Genomic DNA, 25,125 nt, shown 5'->3' on the forward strand with positions numbered 1-25,125 from the left:
ACTGGGTTGGAGGGAGAGAGAGAGAGAGAGCAGTGAGAAGAGACAGACAGGACTGGGTTGGAGGGAGAGAGACAGAGAGCAGTGAGAAGAGACAGACAGGACTGGGTTGGAGGGAGAGAGACAGAGAGCAGTGAGAAGAGACAGACAGGACTGGGTTGCAGGGAGAGAGACAGAGAGCAGTGAGAAGAGACAGACAGGCCTGGGAGAGAAGGAGAGAGACAGAGAGCAGTGAGAAGAGACAGACAGAACTGGGTTGGAGGGAGAGAGAGAGAGAGAGCAGTGAGAAGAGACAGACAGGACTGGGTTGGAGGGAGAGACAGAGAGCAGTGAGAAGAGACAGACAGGACTGGGTTGGAGGGAGAGAGACAGAGAGCAGTGAGAAGAGACAGACAGGACTGGGTTGGAGGGAGAGAGACAGAGAGCAGTGAGAAGAGACAGACAGGACTGGGTTGGAGGGAGAGACAGAGAGCAGTGAGAAGAGACAGACAGGACTGGGTTGGAGGGAGAGAGACAGAGAGCAGTGAGAAGAGACAGACAGGACTGGGTTGGAGGGAGAGAGACAGAGAGCAGTGAGAAGAGACAGACAGGACTGGGTTGGAGGGAGAGAGACAGAGAGCAGTGAGAAGAGACAGACAGGACTGGGTTGGAGGGAGAGAGACAGAAAGCAGTGAGAAGAGACAGACAGGACTGGGTTGGAGGGGGAGAGACAGAGAGCAGTGAGAAGAGCCAGACAGGACTGGGTTGGAGGGAGAGAGACAGAGAGCAGTGAGAAGAGACAGACAGGACTGGGTTGGAGGGAGAGAGACAGAGAGCAGTGAGAAGAGACAGACAGGCCTGGGAGAGAAGGAGAGAGACAGAGAGCAGTGAGAAGAGACAGACAGGACTGGGTTGGAGGGAGAGAGAGAGAGATAGCAGTGAGAAGAGACAGACAGGACTGGGTTGCAGGGAGAGAGACAGAGAGCAGTGAGAAGAGACAGACAGGACTGGGTTGGAGGGAGAGAGACAGAGAGCAGTGAGAAGAGACAGACAGGACTGGGTTGGAGGGAGAGAGACAGAGAGCGGTGAGAAGAGACAGACAGGACTGGGTTGGAGGGAGAGAGACAGAGAGCGGTGAGAAGAGACAGACAGGACTGGGTTGGAGGGAGAGAGACAGAGAGCGGTGAGAAGAGACAGACAGGACTGGGTTGGAGGGAGAGAGACAGAGAGCGGTGAGAAGAGACAAACAGGACTGTGTTGGAGAGAGAGACAGAGAGCAGTGAGAAGAGACAAACAGGACTGGGTTGGAGGGAGAGAGAGAGAGCAGTGAGAAGAGACAGACAGGACTGGGTTGGAGGGAGAGAGACAGAGAGCAGTGAGAAGAGACAGACAGGACTGGGTTGGAGGGAGAGAGACAGAGAGCAGTGAGAAGAGACAGACAGGACTGGGTTGGAGGGAGAGAGACAGAGAGCAGTGAGAAGAGACAAACAGGACTGGGTTGGAGGGAGAGAGAGAGAGTAGTGAGAAGAGACAGACAGGACTGGGTTGGAGGGAGAGAGACAGAGAGCAGTGAGAAGAGACAGACAGGACTGGGTTGGAGGGGGAGAGACAGAGAGCAGTGAGAAGAGCCAGACAGGACTGGGTTGGAGGGAGAGAGACAGAGAGCAGTGAGAAGAGCCAGACAGGCCTGGGAGAGAAGGAGAGAGACAGAGAGCAGTGAGAAGAGACAGACAGAACTGGGTTGGAGGGAGAGAGACAGAGAGCAGTGAGAAGAGACAGACAGGACTGGGTTGGAGGGAGAGAGACAGAGAGCAGTGAGAAGAGACAGACAGGACTGGGTTGGAGGGAGAGAGACAGAAAGCAGTGAGAAGAGACAGACAGGACTGGGTTGGAGGGGGAGAGACAGAGAGCAGTGAGAAGAGACAGACAGGACTGGGTTGGAGGGAGAGAGACAGAGAGCAGTGAGAAGAGACAGACAGGACTGGGTTGGAGGGAGAGAGACAGAGAGCAGTGAGAAGAGACAAACAGGACTGGGTTGGAGGGAGAGAGAGAGAGTAGTGAGAAGAGACAGACAGGACTGGGTTGGAGGGAGAGAGACAGAGAGCAGTGAGAAGAGACAGACAGGACTGGGTTGGAGGGGGAGAGACAGAGAGCAGTGAGAAGAGCCAGACAGGACTGGGTTGGAGGGAGAGAGACAGAGAGCAGTGAGAAGAGCCAGACAGGCCTGGGAGAGAAGGAGAGAGACAGAGAGCAGTGAGAAGAGACAGACAGAACTGGGTTGGAGGGAGAGAGAGAGAGAGAGAGAGCAGTGAGAAGAGACAGACAGGACTGGGTTGGAGGGAGAGACAGAGAGCAGTGAGAAGAGACAGACAGGACTGGGTTGGAGGGAGAGAGACAGAGAGCAGTGAGAAGAGACAGACAGGACTGGGTTGGAGGGAGAGAGACAGAGAGCAGTGAGAAGAGACAGACAGGACTGGGTTGGAGGGAGAGAGACAGAAAGCAGTGAGAAGAGACAGACAGGACTGGGTTGGAGGGGGAGAGACAGAGAGCAGTGAGAAGAGCCAGACAGGACTGGGTTGGAGGGAGAGAGACAGAGAGCAGTGAGAAGAGACAGACAGGACTGGGTTGGAGGGAGAGAGACAGAGAGCAGTGAGAAGAGACAGACAGGCCTGGGAGAGAAGAAGAGAGACAGAGAGCAGTGAGAAGAGACAGACAGGACTGGGTTGGAGGGAGAGAGAGAGAGATAGCAGTGAGAAGAGACAGACAGGACTGGGTTGGAGGGAGAGAGACAGAGAGCAGTGAGAAGAGACAGACAGGACTGGGTTGGAGGGAGAGAGACAGAGAGCAGTGAGAAGAGACAGACAGGACTGGGTTGGAGGGAGAGAGACAGAGAGCGGTGAGAAGAGACAGACAGGACTGGGTTGGAGGGAGAGAGACAGAGAGCGGTGAGAAGAGACAGACAGGACTGGGTTGGAGGGAGAGAGACAGAGAGCGGTGAGAAGAGACAGACAGGACTGGGTTGGAGGGAGAGAGACAGAGAGCGGTGAGAAGAGACAAACAGGACTGTGTTGGAGAGAGAGACAGAGAGCAGTGAGAAGAGACAAACAGGACTGGGTTGGAGAGAGAGAGAGCAGTGAGAAGAGACAGACAGGACTGGGTTGGAGGGAGAGAGACAGAGAGCAGTGAGAAGAGACAGACAGGACTGGGTTGGAGGGAGAGAGACAGAGAGCAGTGAGAAGAGACAGACAGGACTGGGTTGGAGGGAGAGAGGCAGAGAGCAGTGAGAAGAGACAGACAGGACTGGGTTGAGAGAGAGAGAGAGAGAGAGAGAGAGAGAGAGAGAGAGAGAGAGAGAGAGAGAGAGAGAGAGAGCAGTGAGAAGAGATAGACAGGACTGGGTTGCAGGGAGAGAGAGAGAGCAGTGAGAGGACACAGACAGGACTGGGTTGGAGGGAGAGAGACAGAGAGCAGTGAGAAGAGACAGACATGTTCTGTGTTGGAGGGAGAGAGACCGAGAGCAGTGAGAGACAGACAGGACTGGGAGAGGAGGAGAGAGACAGAGAGCAGTGAGAGGAGACAGACAGGACTGGGTTGGAGGGAGAGAGACAGAGAGCAGTGAGAAGAGACAGACAGGACTGGGTTGGAGGGAGAGAGAGAGACAGAGAGCAGTGAAAAGAGACAGACAGGCCTGGGAGAGAAGGAGAGAGACAGAGAGCAGTGAGAAGAGACAGACAGGACTGGGAGAGAATGAGAGAGACAGAGCAGTGAGAAGAGACAGACAGGACTGGGAGAGAAGGAGAGAGACAGAGAGCAGTGAGAAGAGACAGACAGGACTGGGTTGGAGGGAGAGAGAGAGAGAGAGAGAGAGAGAGAGAGAGAGCAGTGAGAAGAGACAGACAGGACTGGGTTGCAGGGAGAGAGAGAGAGCAGTGAGAGGAGACAGACAGGACTGGGTTGGAGGGAGAGAGACAGAAAGCAGTGAGAAGAGACAGACATGTTCTGTGTTGGAGGGAGAGAGACAGAGAGCAGTGAGAGGAGACAGACAGGACTGGGAGAGAAGGAGAGAGACAGAGAGCAGTGAGAAGAGACAGACATGACTGGGAGAGAAGGAGAGAGACAGAACAGTGAGAAGAGACAGACAGGACTGGGAGAGAAGGAGAGAGACAGAGAGCAGTGAGAAGAGACAGACAGGACTGGGAGAGAAGGAGAGAGACAGAACAGTGAGAAGAGACAGACGGGACTGGGAGAGAAGGAGAGAGACAGAACAGTGAGAAGAGACAGACGGGACTGGGAGAGAAGGAGAGAGACAGAACAGTGAGAAGAGACAGACGGGACTGGGAGAGAAGGAGAGAGACAGAACAGTGAGAAGAGACAGACGGGACTGGGAGAGAAGGAGAGAGACAGAACAGTGAGAAGAGACAGACGGGACTGGGAGAGAAGGAGAGAGACAGAACAGTGAGAAGAGACAGACAGGACTGGGAGAGAAGGAGAGAGACAGAACAGTGAGAAGAGACAGACAGGACTGGGAGAGAAGGAGAGAGACAGAACAGTGAGAAGAGACAGACGGGACTGGGAGAGAAGGAGAGAGACAGAACAGTGAGAAGAGACAGACGGGACTGGGAGAGAAGGAGAGAGACAGAACAGTGAGAAGAGACAGACGGGACTGGGAGAGAAGGAGAGAGACAGAACAGTGAGAAGAGACAGACGGGACTGGGAGAGAAGGAGAGAGACAGAGAACAGTGAGAAGAGACAGACGGGACTGGGAGAGAAGGAGAGAGACAGAACAGTGAGAAGAGACAGACGGGACTGGGAGAGAAGGAGAGAGACAGAGAGCAGTGAGAAGAGACAGACAGGACTGGGTTGGAGAAGGAGAGAGACAGAACAGTGAGAAGAGACAGACGGGACTGGGAGAGAAGGAGAGAGACAGAACAGTGAGAAGAGACAGACAGGACTGGGAGAGAAGGAGAGAGACAGAGAGCAGTGAGAAGAGACAGACAGGACTGGGAGAGAAGGAGAGAGACAGAACAGTGAGAAGAGACAGACGGGACTGGGAGAGAAGGAGAGAGACAGAACAGTGAGAAGAGACAGACGGGACTGGGAGAGAAGGAGAGAGACAGAACAGTGAGAAGAGACAGACGGGACTGGGAGAGAAGGAGAGAGACAGAACAGTGAGAAGAGACAGACGGGACTGGGAGAGAAGGAGAGAGACAGAACAGTGAGAAGAGACAGACGGGACTGGGAGACAGAGGAGAGAGACAGACGGGACAGTGAGAAGAGACAGACAGGACTGGGAGAGAAGGAGAGAGACAGAACAGTGAGAAGAGACAGACAGGACTGGGAGAGAAGGGAGAGAGACAGAACAGTGAGAAGAGACAGACAGGACTGGGAGAGAAGGAGAGAGACAGAACAGTGAGAAGAGACAGACAGGACTGGGAGAGAAGGAGAGAGACAGAACAGTGAGAAGAGACAGACGGGACTGGGAGAGAAGAGAGAGACAGAACAGTGAGAAGAGACAGACGGGACTGGGAGAGAAGGAGAGAGACAGAACAGTGAGAAGAGACAGACGGGACTGGGAGAGAAGGAGAGAGACAGAACAGTGAGAAGAGACAGACGGGACTGGGAGAGAAGGAGAGAGACAGAACAGTGAGAAGAGACAGACGGGACTGGGAGAGAAGGAGAGAGACAGAACAGTGAGAAGAGACAGACGGGACTGGGAGAGAAGGAGAGAGACAGAACAGTGAGAAGAGACAGACGGGACTGGGAGAGAAGAGAGAGACAGAACAGTGAGAAGAGACAGACGGGACTGGGAGAGAAGGAGAGAGACAGAACAGTGAGAAGAGACAGACGGGACTGGGGAGAGAAGGAGAGAGACAGAACAGTGAGAAGAGACAGACGGGACTGGGAGAGAAGGAGAGAGACAGAACAGTGAGAAGAGACAGACGGGACTGGGAGAGAAGGAGAGAGACAGAACAGTGAGAAGAGACAGACGGGACTGGGAGAGAAGGAGAGAGACAGAGAGCAGTGAGAAGAGACAGACAGGACTGGGAGAGAAGGAGAGAGACAGAACAGTGAGAAGAGACAGACGGGACTGGGAGAGAAGGAGAGAGACAGAACAGTGAGAAGAGACAGACGGGACTGGGAGAGAAGGAGAGAGACAGAACAGTGAGAAGAGACAGACGGGACTGGGAGAGAAGGAGAGAGACAGAACAGTGAGAAGAGACAGACGGGACTGGGAGAGAAGGAGAGAGACAGAACAGTGAGAAGAGACAGACGGGACTGGGAGAGAAGGAGAGAGACAGAACAGTGAGAAGAGACAGACGGGACTGGGAGAGAAGGAGAGAGACAGAACAGTGAGAAGAGACAGACGGGACTGGGAGAGAAGGAGAGAGACAGAACAGTGAGAAGAGACAGACATGGACTGTGTTGAGAGGAGAGAGACAGAACAGTGAGAAGAGACAGACAGGACTGGGAGAGAAGGAGAGAGACAGAACAGTGAGAAGAGACAGACGGGACTGGGAGAGAAGGAGAGAGACAGAACAGTGAGAAGAGACAGACAGGACTGGGAGAGAAGGAGAGAGACAGAACAGTGAGAAGAGACAGACAGGACTGGGAGAGAAGGAGAGAGACAGAACAGTGAGAAGAGACAGACGGGACTGGGAGAGAAGGAGAGAGACAGAACAGTGAGAAGAGACAGACGGGACTGGGAGAGAAGGAGAGAGACAGAACAGTGAGAAGAGACAGACGGGACTGGGAGAGAAGGAGAGAGACAGAACAGTGAGAAGAGACAGACGGGACTGGGAGAGAAGGAGAGAGACAGAACAGTGAGAGGGGATAAAGTGACACAGAGAAAGAAGGCCAGAGTAAAGGAGAGATTGGGTGAACAAGAAAGAGTAAAAATGAGAGAAAGAGGTGAAGAGAAAGACAGAGAGAGTGACAGACGCTCCAGAAATAGTAAGAACTGAGAGAGGGTGGAAGGCGTGTATTATATTGGCAGTGTGCAGGCGAGGTAAGGCTGGGCGAGACGCGGAGAGTCCCTGGGGCCATGTGGGCCGGAGACAGAGCTTAAGCTTCAGTCCTACACCATTAGGCATCATGTCTGTCAACAGCCCTCCACTTGCTGCCGTGACAACACAACACACTCTCCAGGAAACATCCGCTTCAATCCTGTCTGTCCCTCTTCACAAACACTCACTCTCTACTAACACCACAACACTGCCAGTCAGTGTGTGGATACACTGGCCCTGCCACCACACACACACACATACAGATGCAGACACTTGCGACACACACTTGTGCATCCATATGCACACACAAAAGCATGCAAGCACGCATACAGACAAGATCTACACTGAGTATACCAAACATTAGGAACACCTTCATAATATTGAGTTGCACCCCCAGCCCCCCCTCTCAATTCGTTGAGGCATGGGCTCTACAAGGTGTCGAAAGCTTTCCACAGGGATGCAGGCCCATGTTGAATCCAATCATTCCCACAGTTGTGTCAAGTTGGCTGGATGTCTTTAGGGTGGTGGACCATTCTTGATACACACAGGAAACTGTTGAGCGTGAAAAACCCTGCACAATCCATTTCTGCCTTCTGAATGGCACACAAATCCATGTCTCAATTGTCTCAAGGCTTTAAAATCCTTTAACCAGTCTCATCTGCTTCATCTACACTGATTGATGTCGATTTAACAAGTGACATCAATAAGGGATCATAGCTTTCACCTGGATTCACCTGGTCAGTCTGTCATGGAAAGAGCAGGTGTTCTTAATGTTTTGTACATGTCAATCTGTGAGCGTATTTGTTGTGGTTGTGTGTATACGTGTGCGGGCGGTGTGTGTCATCAGAGTAACAAGCCATCAGTGAGAAGTGAAAGGTCAGTGCTCACCCCACACTTGCTGAGAGCGATGTACCACCATCTCTCCCTCACCGAGCGGAAACTACGACCTCCCACACAACTCAGCACCTCCTCATCTCCCTCTCCTTCCACCTAAGAGACGGAGACAGCAGAAACAGAGACAGAAGAGAGAGTTGATATATTAATAGAGAAGACGCTCACACACTCTAAAACACATTGAATCAACGCATCCTAACACATTTCCAAAGAGGGAGATACACCCAGACCCCTCTGTCTCACAAACACACACTCCTCACACCTCAAAATAGCTCTTTTAGTTAGAACTGAATAACTAAAAACAACCACAGTCCCACAGGCAAACATTCAAGAGAAGCCCACATATACAGAGCCTTCAGAAAGTGTTAATACCTCTTGACTTATTACATTTTGTTGTGTTACAGCCTGAATTAAAAATGGTTACCAGTCTCCCAGTCTTACCCGTCTTCCAGTCTTACCCGTCTCCCAGTCTTACCCGTCTCCCAGTCTTACCAGTCTCCCAGTCTTACCCGTCTCCCAGTCTTACCCGTCTCCCAGTCTTACCCGTCTCCCAGTCTTACCAGTCTTACCAGTCTCCCAGTCTTACCAGTTTTCCCAGTCTCCCAGTCTTACCAGTCTCCCAGTCTTACCAGTCTCCCAGTCTTACCAGTCTTACCAGTCTCCCAGTTTTACCAGTCTACCAGTTTTACCTGTCTCCCAGTTTTACCAGTCTCCCAGTCTTACCAGTCTCCCAGTCTTACCAGTCTCCCAGTTTTACCAGTCTCCCAGTCTTACCAGTCTCCCAGTTTTACCAGTCTCCCAGTTTTACCAGTCTCCCTATCTTACCAGTCTTACCAGTCTCCCAGTCTTAACAGTTTTACCAGTCTCCCAGTCTTACCAGTCTCCCAGTCTTACCAGTCTTACCAGTCTCCCAGTCTTACCAGTCTCCCAGTCTTACCAGTCTTACCAGTCTCCCAGTTTTACCTGTCTCCCAGTTTTACCAGTCTTACCAGTCTCCCAGTCTTACCAGTCTCCCAGTCTTACCAGTCTCCCAGTCTTACCAGTCTCCCAGTTTTACCAGTTTCCCAGTTTTACCAGTCTCCCAGTTTTACCAGTCTCCCAGTTTTACCAGTCTCCCAGTTTTACCCGTCTCCCAGTTTTACCAGTCTCCCAGTTTTAGCCGTCTCACAGTCTTACCAGTCTCCCAGTTTTACCAGTCTCCCAGTCTTACCAGTCTCCCAGTCTTACCAGTCTTACCAGTCTCCCAGTCTTACCAGTCTCCCAGTCTTACCAGTCTCCCAGTCTTACCCGTCTCCCAGTTTTACCCGTCTCCTAGTTTTACCAGTCTCCCAGTCTTACCAGTCTCCCGGTCTTACCAGTCTCCCAGTCTTACCAGTCTCCCAGTTTTACCAGTCTCCCAGTTTTACCAGTCTCCCAGTTTTACCCTTTTCCCAGTCTTACCAGTCTCCCAGTTTTACCAGTCTCCCAGTTTTACCAGTCTCCCAGTCTTACCAGTCTCCCAGTCTTACCAGTCTTACCAGTCTCCCAGTCTTACCAGTTTTACCAGTCTCCCAGTCTTATCAGTCTCCCAGTCTTACCAGTCTCCCAGTCTTACCAGTCTCCCAGTCTTACCAGTCTCCCAGTTTTACCAGTCTCCCAGTTTTGCCTGTCTCCCAGTTTTACCAGTCTCCCAGTCTTACCAGTCTCCCAGTCTTACCAGTCTCCCAGTTTTACCAGTCTCCCAGTCTTACCAGTCTCCCAGTTTTACCCGTCTCCCAGTTTTACCAGTCTCCCAGTTTTACCAGTCTCCCAGTTTTACCAGTCTCCCAGTCTCACCAGTCTCCCAGTCTCACCAGTCTCCCAGTCTCACCAGTCTCCCAGTTTTACCCGTCTCCCAGTCTTACCAGTCTCCCAGTTTTACCAGTCTCCCAGTTTTACCAGTCTCCCAGTTTTACCAGTCTCCCAGTCTTACCCATCTCCCAGTTTTACCCGTCTCCCAGTTTTACCCGTCTCCCAGTTTTACCCGTCTCCCAGTCTTACCAGTCTGCCAGTTTTACCAGTCTGCCAGTCTTACCAGTCTCCCAGTCTTACCAGTCTCCCAGTTTTACCCTCCTCCCAGTCTTACCAGTCTCCCAGTTTTACCAGTCTCCCAGTCTTACCAGTCTCCCAGTCTTACCAGTCTCCCAGTCTTACCAGTCTCCCAGTTTTACCAGTCTCCCAGTTTTACCAGTCTCCCAGTCTTACCAGTCTCCCAGTCTTACCAGTTTTCCCAGTCTCCCAGTTTTACCAGTCTCCCAGTCTTACCCGTCTCCCAGTTTTACCCGTCTCCCAGTTTTACCCGTCTCCCAGTTTTACCAGTGTCCCTTAGTTTTACCCGTCTCCCAGTTTTACCCGTCTCCCAGTTTTACCCGTCTCCCAGTTTTACCCGTCTCCCAGTTTTACCCGTCTCCCAGTTTTACCCGTCTCCCAGTTTTACCCGTCTCCCAGTTTTACCCGTCTCCCAGTTTTACCAGTCTCCCAGTTTTACCAGTCTCCCAGTTTTACCAGTCTCCCAGTCTTACCAGTCTTACCAGTCTCCCAGTTCCTGCCACTGAAAAGCATCCCTATGGCATGAGTCTGACACCACCATGCTTCACAGTAGGTGTTAGACGGGTGATGAGTTGTGCCTGGTTTTCTCCAGACATAGCACTTTGCATTCAGGCAAAATAGTTACATTTTTATCTCAGACTTTTTGTCTCATAGAATCTTTTGCCTTATGATCTCAGTCTTTCATGTGCCTTTTTGTAAACTAGAGGTGTGCTATCATGTGCCTTTTTCTCAGGAGTGGCTTCCGTCTGGCCACTCTCCCATAAACCCAGATTGGTGAAGTGCTGTAGAACCTTCAAACTCAATTGTTTTCTTATTTTCCTTTAATCAGGGACTGATTTAGACCTGGGACACCAAGCGGGTAAAATTAATTATCAGGTATAACAGAAAACCAGCAGGCCCAGGACCTCGTAGGGGAAGAGTTGAATATCTCTGCTGTAGGAACTCAAGCCAGGGAACCAGGGAAGCCAAGGAACTCTGTAGTTCTGTCAGAGTGGTCAATGGGTTTTCGGTCTCCTCCCTGACCAAGGTCCTTCTTGCCCAGTTGCTCAGTTTGGTTGGACAGCCTGCTCTCGGCAGAGTCTGGGTAGATCCATATTTTTCCCCATTTCCCAATGATTGGATACCACTGTGCTTTTGGAACCTTTCAACACTAGAAATGGTTTTATACCCTTGCCCAGATATATGCCTCATCACTATTCTCTCTTGGAGCTCTACGGACAGTTCCCTGGACTTCATGGTATAGTTTTTGCTCTGTCATGCACTGTCAACTGTGGGATCTTATACAGAAAGGTGCATTTCTAAATCATGTCCAAACTATTTTATTGGCCACAGGTGGACTCCAATCAAGTTGTATCAACAACTCAAGTATGATCAGAGGAAACGGAATGCCCCTGAACTCAGTTTGGAGTGTCATAGCAAAGGGGTGTGATATTTCATTTTAAAGAAATTTACAAAACATTTCTAAAAACATGTTTTCACTTTGCCATTATGTGGTATGTATGTATTTTTATATTTAATCAATTTCATTTTGAATTCAGGCTGTAACACAACAAGATGTGGAATACGTCAATGGGTATGAACACTTTCTGAAGGCACTATATGAGACAGAGAGCTGTAGAGGTTGTCCATGTTCTTACCACACAGCCAGACCAGGTGTAGCGTGTGGTCAGGTTGATAACCTGGTTATTCTCTGGTCTCAACACCGCCTCCTTCTGGTAGCAGTCCTGCGGTCAAGAAATACGGTCAAGAATCATAAAGAAACTGTGTCATACACACATCACATTATGCACAGGTACTGGACGAACTAACCACTAATAGGTACTGGACGAACTAACCACTAATAGGTACTGGACGAACTAACCACTAATAGGTACTGGACGAACTAACCACTAATAGGTACTGTACGAACTAACCACTAATAGGTACTGTACGAACTAACCACTAATAGGTACTGTACGAACTAACCACTAATAGGTACTGGACGAACTAACCACTAATAGGTACTGGACGAACTAACCACTAATAGGTACTGGACGAACTAACCACTAATAGGTACTGGACGAATTAACCACTAATAGGTACTGGACGAACTAACCACTAATAGGTACTGGATGAACTAACCACTAATAGGTACTGGACGAACTAACCACTAATAGGTACTGGACGAACTAAGCACTAATAGGTACTGGATGAACTAACCATAGAAATATAATGAATAGAAAGAGAATCGCCATTCAAGTCAATAATGGCATAAATCAGTGGACTGGCAGCCATTTTGAGTGCACCCATATTCCCAGTTGGTATTAGATAGAACGTCGCAAGAAGAAAAGGACTCCCGTGGGTCTTGGGGGCACTGTCACGACTTCTGCCGAAGTCAGCTCCTTTCCTTGTTCGGGCGGCGTTCGACGTTCGGCGTTCGACGTTCGTTCGACGTTGGGCGTTCTAGCCATCGCCGCTCCATTTGTCGTATATCCATTTGTCTTGTCTTGTTTCCATACACACCTGGTTTACATTTCCCCAATGAAGCTACTTGTATTTAACCCTCTGTTTCCCATCATGTGTTGTGTGTAATTGTTTTCATGTTAGGTGGTGTTAGTTTACAAGCTCTACTTTTACGTTACGTTTTTTGAGCGCGTTTTATTCATATAGCGCTCTTGTTTTTTTGGAACTATAATATTAGTGCTCCTTTTCATTATAATCTACTCTCCTGCACTTGACTTCACCTCCAATACACCATCCTGACACACACATATATATATACACACAGAAAGACACACACACACGCCAAGCATGACACAGAGTAGTGGTTTCTCACCTTGTCCGGCTTCTTGTACACAGCTGGCCACTGAGAGCTGTCATCAAAGTAGAGCAATATATTCTGACAGCATCGCGACTAAAGAGGAGAGAGAGAATGGAGGAGGGGAGGAAGGGGAAATGAGGAGGGAGGAAAGGGGAGTGGGAAAGGGGGCCTAAGATTAATACAAGACTGCCTCAAAGTCTGCAGGCCACTAACAGCAACCAGAGGAACACAGAAAGGAGGACAAAAAAAGAGGAGAAGATAGGGTAGAGGACAGGAGAGGGTAAATGTATGGATAATATAACAGGAGCAGACAAAGGTAGGTATAATTACCAAGGACAGAAAGAGTGATGAAATGAACTTAGAGGAGAGAGACAAGCGAGAGATGGACAGAGGAAGGATGATGAAGGATGATTTGTAAAACAAAGTTTGTCAGACAGAAAATAAGAAAAGAATAGGGTACAGTGGGACAATATGAGAGAGAGAGAGGGGGGGGGGACAGGCAGGCAGGCAGACAGACAGACAGACAAGCAACTCACTAAGAGGGTGAGAGCCAACAATACTGATGGAACGGAATAAGAAAAGAGAATGATAGACAGGGGGGCAGTTGACCTATAACCTGACCTTTTGGTAGCGGAACCGGAAGTCCAGACGTCCAAAATCAGTGAGAAAACAGAAGCGAGTAAGGAACAACCAGTCCTGTTTAGAGTGGGGAACCAGAGCCGGGCGAGGAGGCGGAGGGAGACAGGGGCATAGGGTAGAGAATGGGGAGAGAAGAGAGGGAGATGAAGGTGAGATGGGGAAGAGAGCAGGAGAACCTGGCTGTAATACTCAACTAGCATCATACCAAGACATTGTTCTGATGGTATACAGTGCTTCACTGTTCTTCCATAAGGCACTGCAGCAGGGTATCAGTCAATGGGCTGTGCTGCAGATGTAGGCTGACAGACACAGACACAGGCTGTATAGAATTGATCATCAATAAGGGATCGGTGTCCCTATACCGGGACGGTTGAGCTAATGTGAGCTAATGTTGTTAGCAAAACAGTTGTAAGTAACAGCAAACTTTCCAGGACATAGACATGTCTTATATGAGCAGAAGGCTTAAATTATTGTTAATCTAACTGTACTGTCCAATCTACAGTAGGTATTACAGTGAAAATATACAGTGCTATAGTTTGAGGACAGTGCACAACAACAACAAAAACGTATCACGACAACTGGTTTGATACATTCACCTCTGAAGGTAAATAATGTACTTACATTCAGTTATCTTGCTCTGATTATTCATCCGGAGGGTCCCAGAGATAAAATGTAGCATAGTTTTGTTTGATAAAATCAATTTTTATATTCAAATGTACAGTAAGAACTGGGTTCTACAGTTTGAACCCGTGTGCTGCCTCTGGCTCCACCCCGCCCGGCCATCTAGATGTGTGAAAGTTAGTGTACAAGCTAATGATCCATCATGTATGACATTCCTGGGAGTGTGTAAACTTACATTTTGTATTACCATATCATTTTTGTAAATTCTATATAATTAAGTACTTGAAAATGAATACATTTACCAATTCGGCACATTTGGGCAGACACATTTGGATCAATCTGAAACTTTGCACACACGCTGCTGCCATCTAGTGCACAAAATCTAAATTGCGCCTACGTTGCAATATTATATTATGGCCTTTCTCTTGCATTTCAAAAATGATTCTTTTACCAGATTGAATGTATTATATTATCCTACATTAATTTCAAATTTCCACAAACTTCAAAGTGTTTCTTTTCAAATGAATGCGCATATCCTTGCTTCAGGTCCTGAGCTACAGGCAGTCAGATTTGGGTATGTCATTTTAGGTGAAAATAGAGAAAGGGTACAATCCTTAAGGGGTTTTAAACAACACAGAAAAAATTGAATTTACAGCTGTACTATATCTCATAGATAGAGAGCAAATCCGTAGCCATATGTCAGAGAGCAAGCCATCTGTAGTTAACAGTTAACACATTCAGCCATACAGTCCCAGTCAAAAGTTTGGACACAACAACTCATTCAAGGGTTTTTCTTTATTTTTAATTTTTTTTAATTTTCTACATAATAGTGAAGACATCAAAACTATGAAAAAACACATATGGAATCATGTAGTAACCAAAAAAGTGTTAAACAAATCTAAATATATTTTATATTCTTTAAAGTAGCCACCCATTGCATTGAGGACAGCTTTGCAGACTCTCAACCAGCTTCATGAAGAATGATTTTCCAACAGTTTTGAAGGAGTTCCCACATATGCTGAGCACTTGTTACTCATCCCAAACCATCTCAATTGGGTTGAGGTCGGGTGATTATGGAGGCCAGGTCATCTGATGCGCCACTCCATCACTCTCCTTCTTGGTCAATTAGCCCTTGCCATTGTCCTGTTGAAAAACAAATAATAGTCCCACTAAGGGCAAACCAGATGGGATGGCGTATCACTGCAGAATGCTATGGTAGCCATGATGGTTAAGTGTGTCTTGAATTATAAATAAATGACTGACAGTGTCACCATCACATCTCCTCCTCCATGCTTCACGGTGGAAAACACACATGCAGAGATTATCCGTTCACCTACTTTGCGTCTCACAAAGTCACGGTGGTTGGAACCAAACATCTCAAATTTGGACTCATCAGACCCAAGGACAGATTTCCACCAGTCTAAAGTCCATTGCTCATGTTTCTCTTAGCCCAAGTAAGTCTCTTATTATTATTAGTGTCCTTTAGTAGTGGTTTCTTTGCAGCAATTCGACCATGAAGGCCTGATTCATGTACTTTCCTCTGAACAGTCGATGTTCAGATGTGTCTGTTACTTGAACTCTGAAGCATTTATTTGGGTTGCAATCTGAGGTGCAGTTAACTCTAATGAACTTATCCTCTGCAGCAAAGGTAACTCTGGGATTTCCTTTCCTGTGGAGGTTCTCATGAGAGACAGTTTCATCATAGCGCTTGATGGTTTTTGCAAATGAAGAAACCTTAACATTTCTTGAAATTGACTGACCATGTCTTAAAAGTAATGATGGACTGTTTTGATAGCCTTCTGCTTATTTGAGCTGTTCTTGCCATAATATTGACTTGGTCTTTTACCAAATAGGGCTATCTTCTGTATACCACTCCTTGTCACAACACAACTGATTGGCTCAAAAGCATTAAGAATGAAAGAAATTCCGGCAATGAACATTTAACAAGGCACATATGTTAATTGAAATGCATTCCATGTGACTACCTCATGAAGCTGGTTGAGAGAATGCCAAGAGTGTGAAAAAGCTGTCCTCAAGGCAAAGAGTGGCTACTTTGAAGTATCTCAAATATAAAATATATTTTGTGTTATTTCATAGTTTTGATGTATTCACTACTATTCTGCAATGTAGAAAATCATAAAAAATAAAGAAAACCCCTGGAGTAGGTGTGTCCAAACTTTTGACTGGTACTGTATATTAAGAGGTCTAACTTCCAGACCTGCTGAAGCATACAGTACTACATACTGCACTTCAATGTATTTTATTGTCCTAGATTGTATTGTCCTAGGCTAAAGGTGTATCCATGACTACAGAGCAGTCACAAAAGAGGAGAGGTGGTGGGGCTGGAGACCTGGGGTATATCATATGACTGCCCAAGGACTGTGAAAGACCCCCTTGTTAGGCTCAGACACAAACACACCAAACCTCCATTCCCCCATTATTGTCATAGCAACTGCCACATGCTGCCTGAGTTTGCAGCTACCATAGAAACCATGAAAGTCACCACACTCACTCAGAAATACACACACTCCTTTCTACTTCCTCCTCTCTTTCACACACACACACACACACACACACACACACACACACACACACACACACACACACACACACACACACACACACACACACACACACACACACACACACACACACACACACACACACACACACACACACGTAAATGAATCTGTATTTCTGTGTTGCACAGACAAATTAATCTAATTTTAGACCATTCCTTAACGTCTTTCCATTTGTATTGACCATCTCTCTCGCTCTAGCCGTCTTTCTGTATCTATGACCTCTTCTTCGATCTGGCTGGGCTGTTTGGGGCCTGATGTTTTCAGTTGCTGATCACTTCCAGCCATGCAGTCCTGTCTTACCCTGGTCATACCCAGTAAGGAAATAGAGTCTAACAACAGTGTTTCTGAGTTCTGTCTTACCATGTTCTTACCCAATAAGGTAGAAATGGTCATCAAAATTGTTAAAAGGTCCAAAAAATGTATATTCCCCTTAAATGCAACAGTTGAACAATGGATGAAGATACTCCAAACGTTTAATCTTTATAATCCATCAGCTATTGAACTTTAGCACATCATGAATGGAGTTTTGGCATTTTGGTGGGAATTCAGCTATATAGACATTTTCTTACTGTATCAGATATTTTTATATATATTTTGTGTTCAAATGAAGACAAGTATATGTGACATATTTGCATAAATACACCATGTAATCCTCCCACCATCACTGTCTACCCTACCTGCAGTCACCTGTGCTGTCTACCCTACCTGCAGTCACCTGTGCTGTCTACCCTAGCTATTGTAACTGAGTCAGGTTTGTAGGCCTCCTTGCTAGCACACAATTTTTCAGTTCTGCCCACAAATTTTCACTAGGGTTGAGGTCAGGGCTTTGTGATGGCCACTCCAATACCTTGACTTTGTTGTCCTAAAGCCATTTTGCCACCACTTTGGAAGTATGCTTGGGGTCATTGTCAATTTGAAAGATCCATTTGTGACCAAGCTTTAACTTCCTGACTGATGTCTTGAGATGTTGCTTCAATATATCCACATAATTGTCCTTCCTCGTGAAGCCATCTATTTTGTGAAGTGCACCAGTCCCTCCTGCAGCAAAGCACCCCCACAACATGATGCTGCCACCCCCGTGCTTCACGATTGGGATGGTGTTCTTCGGCTTGCAAGCATCCCCCTTTTTCCTCCAAACATAACAATGGTCATTATGGCCAAACAGTTATTTTTTCGTTTCATCAGACCAGAGAACATTTCTCTAAAAAGTAGATCTTTGTCCCCATGTGCAGTTCCACATGGGGAACTGCACATGGGGGTTTTGGAGCAGTGGCTTCTTCCTTGCTGCACGGCCTTTCAGGTTACGTCAATATAAGACTCGTTTTACTGTGGTTATAGATACTTTTGTACCTGTTTCCTCCAGCATCTTCACAAGGTCTGGGACTTTGGGACTGATTTGCACTTTTTGCACCAAAGCATGTTCATCTAGGAGACAGAAGGCGTCTCCTTCCTGAGCGGTATGACGGTTACGTGGTCCCATGGTGTTTATACTTGCATACTATTGTTTGTACAGATGAACGTGGTACCTTCAGGCGTTTGGAAATTGCTCCCAAGGATGAACCAGACTTGTGGAGGTCTTGGCTGATTACTTTTGATTTTCCCATGATGTCAAGTAAAGAGGCACTGAGTTTGAAGGTAGGCCTTGAAATACATCCACAGGTACACCTCCAATGAACTAAAATAATGTCAATTAGCCTAACAGAAGCTTCTAAAGCCATGACATAATTTTCCGGAATTTTCCAAGCTGTTTAAAGGCACAGTCAACTTAGTGTATGTAAACTTCTGACCCACTGGAATTGTGATACAGTGAATAATAAGTGAAATAATCTGTCTGTAAACAATTGTTGGAAAAATTACTTGTGTCATGCACAAAGTAGATGTCTTAACAGACTTGCCAAAACTATAGTTTGTTAACAAGAATTTGTGGAGTGGTTGAAAAAAGAGTTTTAACGACTCCAACCTATGTGTATGTAAACTTCTGACTTCAACTGAAGATTGTCGATCTGGACAAACAGAAAATGCATTCCTCCTTACCTTGTAGGTTTACCCAGTATCGAAGGTTTGGTTTGACAATCAAACTTTTTCACGTTTTGCAACAGATGTCTCTTGATTGGATTGATTGATTTTATTTGCCAGTAAAACATTTTATTTATATATATATATATATATATATATATATATATATATATATACATATATATATATATATATATATATATATATACATATATATATATACATATATATATATATATATATATATATATATATACACACACACACACACACACACACACACACACACACACACACACACACACACACACACACACACACACACACACACACACACACACACACACACACACACACACACAGTACCCACGTCAATTCAACGTCTGTATTGAAGCGTTAGGTTCTAGGTGAGTGAGGAATAGCCGCTCGGTTTGGAGAGGAGGCAGAGAAAGCGTCATGAATCACTGGGCCTGCCTGGAATATATGTTTGGAATATATGTTTGGAATATATGTTTCGGTTAGCTGGTAATTGCCGGCTTTTGCCAATAAAATGTTTTTAAAATCCATGAAGGTTCAAACCAGTTCGTAAGAGTTTAATTAAATTCTGAGCCCTTTTTTTGTTATAATATCCTTCTCGTATTTTCCCTATAAAAATGTACTTACTTTTGATGTTACCCTAATAAAGTTGAGAAATTTGTGTGAAAGTTTGATGTGGCTCTTAGCATATTATACTGCAGGCCTATGATATTAAGGGAGTGCGCACCGACACTGACAGTAGCCTATTTTAGGTTTACCTGTATTTATTTTCTAAATTGTGTTAATTCTGTGATGTCATCAACGGGAGCCATGTTTTTTACTCCTCAATTTGCTCACAGCGTGATGAGGAGGGTTATGTATGCTCCGGTCTTTTGAATGCACATGTTCACAAATGCACAAGAAAAGACAAGCAAAAGTTATATCGTCACTGATTTAGTGTTGCATTTCTGTTTATAGGAATATATTAATGTGACTGGGAATAATGTTTGAGTGCAACTTTACAAGGCTAGCCCAGCTACTGCTAGCTCTGTTGTGGGAGAGGGTCTCTTTCAGGTACCGACAGCATGAGTTTTCTTACGGACATTCTGTCTTTTGTCTTTTATCAGGCAAATATACTTGTATGTGAGTCCAGACGGCAGCAGTAACGTTTGCTTGTATTTGTGCCCATTCCATGCAGGTATGTTGAGAAATGTATGTATGTATGTGAGTCCAGACGGCAGCAGTAACGTTTGCTTGTATTTGTGCCCATTCCATGCAGGTATGTTGAGAAATGTATGTATGTGAGTCCAGACGGCAGCAGTAACGTTTGCTTGTATTTGTGCCCATTCCATGCAGGTATGTTGAGAAATGTATGTATGTGAGTCCAGACGGCAGCAGTAACGTTTGCTTGTATTTGTGCCCATTCCATGCAGGTATGTTGAGAAATGTGACGATTTTGTATTTCATGTTTAATGTGCCTAGTTAGCTGTTGTTTATTTTTGTCACCTGTCCAGTCATTTAAAAAATGGCATTGTTACTTCATTAGTATGCCTCAGGTATAATGGTATAATGGTACACACTAAGAAATATTGAGCACTTATTAGCAGTTGGTGTACAACATTTATAAAACGAATGAGTCTTTTGAAAATATGAACATGTAGATTTTGTACAATGTATTTTTTTGTTGATGCTTTTACTCCTGAGTTTGCTCAGCGCGTGATGAGGAGAGGCAAATATACTTGTATGGGAGTCCAGACGGCAGCAGTAACTTTTGCCTTGTATTTGTATCCATTCCATGCAGTCATTAAAAGAGAGACAACTGGCAGAATTGTGTCCAGAGCCTTGTCTTCCACCTACATTTACATTTAAGTCATTTAGCAGACGCTCTTATCCAGAGCGACTTACACCTCACCAGAACCCAACGCAGAAAAGTACCGGTACAGAGCCGGTTACGTATTCTCACTCAGCTGTGCCTCACAAGTAATACAACAACTGATTTTATTACCGATGTGATCATATAGCCAGCCTTCCTCAAATTTTAAAATATAATTTTCAAAAACGTCCCGTGAAGCCTACTGCTCAAATCTCACACTATTGTTTTAATAGGTTAATGTTGCATAGGCTTACATTTTTTAAGTAGCTTAAAAAAAAATTGAACTGTAGTTCTCGGCTTGCATTTTGACTCAGTGATCTCGACTCAAGTTTGGTGACCACTGCTATAGCCTATTACAGATCTGGACAAACGATCCACCTACCACTATTGTCACTTCGGCTCCCGAGTGGTCTTAGGCACTGCATCTCAGTGCTAGAGGCGTCATTTCCTCGGTCATAACGTTAATAAGTCAAGTTAACGAGCGAGTCGCAGGAGCCAAATTAAAGCAATCACTGCAGCAAGATTTTAGTGACAAGTGGATTTTGCACTCCTCAAACAGGAAATATATGGCTGAATAAAGATCCTCAGGTGGGCGGGGCAATGCGCTTCAGGAACAGTAAGGAAATAGAACCTAGTCTAACAGCAGTGTTTCTGAGCAGGCCAGTCCAAGCTAGCCCCAGTCCATGCAGCCCAGTGTAAGCCTAGCCCAGAGGGCACCTGTAGTCCTGCCCTAGGCCCAGTCGGTCTCAGTGGAGAGTAGTAGGGAAACAGGAGCAGTGGAACAGTGGATGGGGTGTCACCCTTAATCCTCCTTAGTCCTCTCATTACCCCACAGCCACTGCATTCTGATGCAGAGACATTGAGCCAGTGTGTGTGTGAGTGAGTGAGTGAGTGAGTGAGTGAGTGAGTGAGTGAGTGAGTGAGTGAGTGAGTGTGTGTGTGTGTGTGTGTGTGTGTGTGTGAGTGAAAGAGGGTGTCAGAGGGTGTGTGTGTTAGACAGCCCATTAATCAAGTGCTAGGCCTTGATGCAGTATCCGGTCACTACAGTGGTCACTACTACTCCCTCTCTCTGTCCCCCTCTCTTGGCCCCACTGTCTGTCCCTTCTTTCCTCAATCTCTCGCTCTCCCTTCCTCTTTCCCTCTCCCTGTCCCGTCTTCTCCGTCTCTACCCACTCACGCTGTCCCTCCCTTCCTCTTTCCCTCTCTGTCTCTCCCCCTCTCTCCAGAACCCAGTTTGCTTGCTAAGCCTCATTAACAATTAATGACCAATCAGCTATAGTCCAGTCACCCCTGGACCTCTCAATGATTCATTGGTAAGGTTACACAACGGTGCAACACAAACACACTCACTTGCCTAAACATACTCACAGCCACATGAAATCATAATCACACACAAACATAAATAAACTCACAAAAACCAAACCTAACCTATAATCCTCTCCACCATCACTGAACCTGATCATACCTATAATCCTCCCCACCATCACTGAACCTGATCATACCTATAATCCTCCCCGCCATCACTGAACCTGATCATACCTATAACCACCATCACTGAACCTGATCTATAATCCTCCCTCATCACTGAACTGATCATCCTATAACTGAACCTGATCATACCTATAATCCTCCCCGCCATCCTGAACCTGATCATACCTATAACTGCCAACTGATCATACCTATAATCCTCCATCACTGAACCTGATCATACCTATAATCCTCCCCACCATCACTGAACCTGATCATACCTATAATCCTCCCCGCCATCACTGAACCTGATCATACCTATAATCCTCCCCACCATCACCTGATCATACCTATAATCCTCCCCACCATCACTGAACCTGATCATACCTATAATCCTCCCCACCCACTGATCATACCTATAATCCTCCATCCTGAACCATCACTGAACCTGATCATACCTATAATCCTCCCCACCATCACTGAACCTGATCATACCTATAATCCTCTCCACCATCACTGAACCTGATCATACCTATAATCCTCCCCACCATCACTGAATCATATCCTATAATCCTCCCCCCATCACTGACCTATAATCCTCCTGATCATACCTATAATCCTCCCCGCCATCACTGAACCTGATCATACCTATAATCCTCTCCACCATCACTGAACCTGATCATACCTATAATCCTCCCCACCATCACTGATCATACCTATAATCCTCCCCGCCATCACTGAACCTGATCATACCTATAATCCTCCCCACCATCACTGATCATACCTATAATCCTCCCCACCATCACTGAACCTGATCATACCTATAATCCTCCCCACCATCACTGAACCTGATCATACCTATAATCCTCTCCACCATCACTGAACCTGATCATACCTATAATCCTCCCCACCATCACTGATCATACCTATAATCCTCCCCACCATCACTGATCATACCTATAATCCTCCCCGCCATCACTGAACCTGATCATACCTATAATCCTCTCCACCATCACTGAACCTGATCATACCTATAATCCTCCCCACCATCACTGAACCTGATCATACCTATAATCCTCCCCGCCATCACTGAACCTGATCATACCTATAATCCTCTCCACCATCACTGAACCTGATCATACCTATAATCCTCCCCACCATCACTGAACCTGATCATACCTATAATCCTCCCCACCATCACTGAACCTGATCATACCTATAATCCTCCCCACCATCACTGAACCTGATCATACCTATAATCCTCCCCACCATCACTGATCATACCTATAATCCTCCCCACCATCACTGAACCTGATCATACCTATAATCCTCCCCACCATCACTGAACCTGATCATACCTATAATCCTCTCCACCATCACTGAACCTGATCATACCTATAATCCTCCCCACCATCACTGATCATACCTATAATCCTCCCCACCATCACTGATCATACCTATAATCCTCCCCGCCATCACTGAACCTGATCATACCTATAATCCTCTCCACCATCACTGAACCTGATCATACCTATAATCCTCCCCACCATCACTGAACCTGATCATACCTATAATCCTCCCCGCCATCACTGAACCTGATCATACCTATAATCCTCTCCACCATCACTGAACCTGATCATACCTATAATCCTCCCCGCCATCACTGAACCTGATCATACCTATAATCCTCCCCACCATCACTGAACCTGATCATACCTATAATCCTCCCCACCATCACTGAACCTGATCATACCTATAATCCTCCCCACCATCACTGATCATACCTATAATCCTCTCCACCATCACTGAACCTGATCATACCTATAATCCTCTCCACCATCACTGAACCTGATCATACCTATAATCCTCCCCACCATCACTGAACCTGATCATACCTATAATCCTCCCCACCATCACTGAACCTGATCATACCTATAATCCTCCCCGCCATCACTGATCATACCTATAATCCTCCCCGCCATCACTGAACCTGATCATACCTATAATCCTCTCCACCATCACTGAACCTGATCATACCTATAATCCTCCCCACCATCACTGATCATACCTATAATCCTCTCCACCATCACTGAACCTGATCATACCTATAATCCTCCCCACCATCACTGATCATACCTATAATCCTCCCCGCCATCACTGAACCTGATCATACCTATAATCCTCTCCACCATCACTGAACCTGATCATACCTATAATCCTCCCCGCCATCACTGATCATACCTATAATCCTCCCCGCCATCACTGAACCTGATCATACCTATAATCCTCTCCACCATCACTGAACCTGATCATACCTATAATCCTCCCCACCATCACTGATCATACCTATAATCCTCCCCGCCATCACTGAACCTGATCATACCTATAATCCTCTCCACCATCACTGAACCTGATCATACCTATAATCCTCCCCACCATCACTGAACCTGATCATACCTATAATCCTCCCCACCATCACTGAACCTGATCATACCTATAATCCTCCCCACCATCACTGATCATACCTATAATCCTCCCCACCATCACTGAACCTGATCATACCTATAATCCTCCCCACCATCACTGAACCTGATCATACCTATAATCCTCCCCACCATCACTGATCATACCTATAATCCTCCCCGCCATCACTGAACCTGATCATACCTATAATCCTCTCCACCATCACTGAACCTGATCATACCTATAATCCTCCCCACCATCACTGATCATACCTATAATCCTCCCCGCCATCACTGAACCTGATCATACCTATAATCCTCCCCGCCATCACTGAACCTGATCATACCTATAATCCTCCCCGCCATCACTGAACCTGATCATACCTATAATCCTCCCCACCATCACTGAACATACCTATAATCCTCTCCACCATCACTGAACCTGATCATACCTATAATCCTCCCCACCATCACTGAACATACCTATAATCCTCTCCACCATCACTGAACCTGATCATACCTATAATCCTCCCCACCATCACTGAACCTGATCATACCTATAATCCTCCCCGCCATCACTGATCATACCTATAATCCTCCCCACCATCACTGAACCTGATCATACCTATAATCCTCTCCACCATCACTGAACCTGATCATACCTATAATCCTCCCCACCATCACTGATCATACCTATAATCCTCCCCGC

The 25,125-nt window shown here is 46.4% G+C and overlaps 1 protein-coding gene across 2 annotated transcripts in view; it reads right to left on the bottom strand.

The window, feature by feature from the left end:
* LOC123998049 (transmembrane protein 145-like) overlaps positions 1 to 25,125 on the bottom strand; it is a 48,377-nt gene that overhangs the window by 20,746 nt on the left and 2,506 nt on the right. For both annotated transcript variants that reach the window (XM_046302884.1, XM_046302883.1), the window contains exons 2-5: positions 13,363 to 13,437; positions 12,757 to 12,834; positions 11,579 to 11,665; positions 7,869 to 7,970 (exon numbers count right to left, since the gene is read on the bottom strand). In XM_046302884.1, coding sequence (XP_046158840.1) covers positions 7,869 to 7,970; positions 11,579 to 11,665; positions 12,757 to 12,834; positions 13,363 to 13,437 — 342 coding nt within the window. The remainder of the gene's footprint in view (positions 1 to 7,868; positions 7,971 to 11,578; positions 11,666 to 12,756; positions 12,835 to 13,362; positions 13,438 to 25,125) is intronic.

The sequence above is a fragment of the Oncorhynchus gorbuscha genome, linkage group LG15 (genome assembly GCF_021184085.1).
Source record: "Oncorhynchus gorbuscha isolate QuinsamMale2020 ecotype Even-year linkage group LG15, OgorEven_v1.0, whole genome shotgun sequence".
In the NCBI taxonomy this organism is placed as follows: Eukaryota; Metazoa; Chordata; class Actinopteri; order Salmoniformes; family Salmonidae; genus Oncorhynchus; species Oncorhynchus gorbuscha.